The sequence below is a fragment of the Astatotilapia calliptera genome, chromosome 10, assembly GCF_900246225.1.
Source record: "Astatotilapia calliptera chromosome 10, fAstCal1.2, whole genome shotgun sequence".
Classification (NCBI taxonomy): domain Eukaryota; kingdom Metazoa; phylum Chordata; class Actinopteri; order Cichliformes; family Cichlidae; genus Astatotilapia; species Astatotilapia calliptera.
The window spans coordinates 22486629-22489379 of NC_039311.1; the positions used below are offsets into that span (position 1 = coordinate 22486629).

The 2751-nt window shown below is 40.3% G+C and overlaps 1 protein-coding gene across 4 annotated transcripts; it reads right to left on the minus strand.

The window, feature by feature from the left end:
* Positions 1 to 214: 214 nt before the first annotated feature.
* LOC113030833 (leucine-rich repeat extensin-like protein 3) lies at positions 215 to 2264 on the minus strand. 4 transcript variants are annotated; one of them, XM_026182567.1, is made up of 6 exons: positions 2128 to 2262; positions 1859 to 1918; positions 1704 to 1762; positions 1240 to 1595; positions 580 to 915; positions 215 to 495 (listed from the first exon to the last, which is right to left on the minus strand). In XM_026182567.1, the coding sequence occupies exons 2-6, from the start codon at positions 1871 to 1873 to the stop codon at positions 254 to 256; spliced, it is 1008 nt and encodes a 335-aa protein (XP_026038352.1). In that variant the 5' UTR covers positions 1874 to 1918; positions 2128 to 2262; the 3' UTR covers positions 215 to 253. The 4 variants fall into 4 exon arrangements, with proteins under 4 accessions (XP_026038352.1, XP_026038353.1, XP_026038351.1 ...); XM_026182568.1 differs by having other exon boundaries at positions 215 to 663; positions 2128 to 2264; XM_026182566.1 differs by having other exon boundaries at positions 215 to 931; positions 1256 to 1595.
* Positions 2265 to 2751: the final 487 nt, after the last annotated feature.

Consider the following 2751-nt stretch of genomic DNA (forward strand, 5'->3'; position numbering starts at 1 on the left):
CTTGTTAATGAGTATCTGGTAGAAATGGATTTATTCCTTGTTCAGATGTAGCTATATACTCTACTGAGAATAAGCATATTTAATAATAATGTGAATGGATCTTCAAAATAGACATCTAAATAGCTCATGGAGAAAATGAGTAGAAAAAGTTTATCAGCAATAATGCTGTTTGAATAATTATAACCATCATAAGTAACCAAATCATCTCAACATGTATTTGCTCAAAAATTATTTTATTACAACAAACACATCTTTAATCATCCAGACAAAGGAAAGCAACAGTAGATAAGTTGAGGCATCTCTTCTCTGAAAGGTGTGGAAATTCATAAAGTGGACGTGGTGAAACATCAAGAGCGGTTACACCAGGAGGCTTTTCTGTGGGACACATGAAAAAGGCCACTTCATCGTCCAGGGAAGAACGGTCATATTTTAGATCTGGATGCAGGACCTTATGAGTGTCCTTTGACTGAGGCCAGGCATCAGCAGGTGGAGGACTTGGTGGCAGTGGAACCTCATGAGGCAGTGGGCTGATACACCTTGAATCACTGTATTCAGAAAACACAGGGGACAGTGGAGGACTTGGTGGCAGTGGAACCTCATGAGGCAGTGGGCTGATACACCTTGAATCACTGTATTCAGAAAACACAGGGGACAGTGGAGGACTTGGAGGCAGTGGAACCTCATGAGGCAGTGGGCTGATACACCTTGAATCACTGTATTCAGAAAACACAGGGGACGGTGGAGGACTTGGAGGCAGTGGAACCTCATGAGGCAGTGGGCTGATACACCTTGAATCACTGTATTCAGAAAACACAGGGGACGGTGGAGGACTTGGAGGCAGTGGAACCTCATGAGGCAGTGGGCTGATACACCTTGAATCACTGTATTCAGAAAACACAGGGGACGGTGGAGGACTTGGAGGCAGTGGAACCTCATGAGGCAGTGGGCTGATACACCTTGAATCACTGTATTCAGCAAACACAGGGGACGGTGGAGGACTTGGAAGCAGTGGAATATTAGCCAGGAGGCTGAGAGGCATCAAATCAGACCTCTTGTGTTTTAGAGAAAGAGGTGAAGCGTATTTCTTTTCAAACGGTGGAGGACGTGGAAGCAGTGGAACATCATGAAGCGTCAGCCTGATGAGCTTAAGCATTAACTCTTCCTCTTCATCACCTACAGACCACACTGTTGAACTTGGATTCTTTCCACTGGGACCAAAAGCTTCAACAGGTGGAGGACTTGGAGGCAGTGGAACCTCATGAGGCAGTGGGCTGATACACCTTGAATCACTGTATTCAGCAAACACAGGGGACAGTGGAGGACTTGGAAGCAGCGGAATATTAGCCAGGAGGCTGAGAGGCATCAAATAAGACCTCTCGTGTTCAAGGGAACGAAGGGAAGCATACTTCTTTTCAGAAGGTGGAGGACGCGGAGGCAATGGAACATCATAAGGCAGCCCGCTGATACACTTTTGATCAGTATTGTCATCATTTACAGGGGATGATGGAGGACTTGGAGGCAGGGGAAGATCCCACGTCATCAGCCTCATACGTTTAGGAGGCGGTAAGATCCCCACATCCTGGAAGCAGTACTTGCTGCACACATAACAAGAAAAGTCAGCAGCTGATTATTTTTGCAACATATGATGGAAACAGATGTTTTAATGTCCTTTTTTTTTTTTTTTTATTGTAAAGCAAACATACCTGTCACTGCTGACATCTGAGCTGCTTTGTGAGTTAAACCTCTTAAGATGTGGATTTTCCTTTAAAAAGTTAAATATTATTATTGTTGTTGTATTTTTCATTAAGAATTCACATGATTTAATGTTTAGAAACAGACACAGTGAAGAGTAACTTACCACAGCTCGAGCCATTTTAGGCGTCTGTCAGGAGAAAGATCCACGCAGGATTTGGTTTCTCTGTGTAACATTACAGGACAGTTGTCATACATTTTCAAGTCAGTTTCAACAATGTATATCCAATCAAACTGTATCATTACAGCATTGTTTAGGTGATTAAATACAAAAGAAATGAAGATAAAAACAGGAACAGCTGGCAATCAAGGTAAAACAACCTTATGATCAGGTCTTAATCATTATTGTTTAAAAGTAAATCTTTCAATCCTTACTTCAGTGACTTGTTTGTCTGTGCTTGCTGTCAGTCGTGGTTTTGTGTCAAATAGTTGTAGTTTTTGAACAAAGTTTGCAAAGACTCCAATGTTGTGTCTGTTCAGAACCAGTGTAATGAGGAGACTGAGTGCAGGTTTGGAATTGTCAGTTACAGAAGAATGCAGCAATGTTTGAATTTGAATTTGTTATTCTTATTGTTTTAACAACAATAACTACCAGGATCATGCCATAGCAACACAGTGATGCCCAATCAAATGTCAGATACAAGGGATCTGACATTACACATCCAACAGGACAGTAAAGCAATGGGCATCAATGCAACAAGTCAGGCCTTAAAAAATACCTGAGTTATATAACAGCACACTGACAGTGTCTCATAAACATGATATTCACTTCAATTTAATTTTAATTAGATGGGCAGATCTGTCCAGAGCAATATCCCAGCAATTTAACTGACTTGATGCTATACTCTGATCAGGAAGTGATTTTTTTTTCTTTTTTAAATTAAATAATCTTTCATTTAAAAACATAATAATTTTTGAGCAGTGTATTTAAATTCCTAATAATAATGTAATTTCAAAAAATTACATTATTATTTAATTTTTGCATTTTTGATTATTTTT

Excerpts from the sequence above, each read along its gene's own strand:
- LOC113030833 (XM_026182566.1), bottom strand. Across the intron at positions 1,596-1,703 it reads TCAGATGTCAGCAGTGACAG|CAAGTACTGCTTCCAGGATG; the intron begins GTATGTTTGCTT and ends TTATGTGTGCAG. Across the intron at positions 932-1,255 it reads TCAGCCCACTGCCTCATGAG|GTTCCACTGCCTCCAAGTCC; the intron begins GTTCCACTGCCT and ends CTGCCTCATGAG.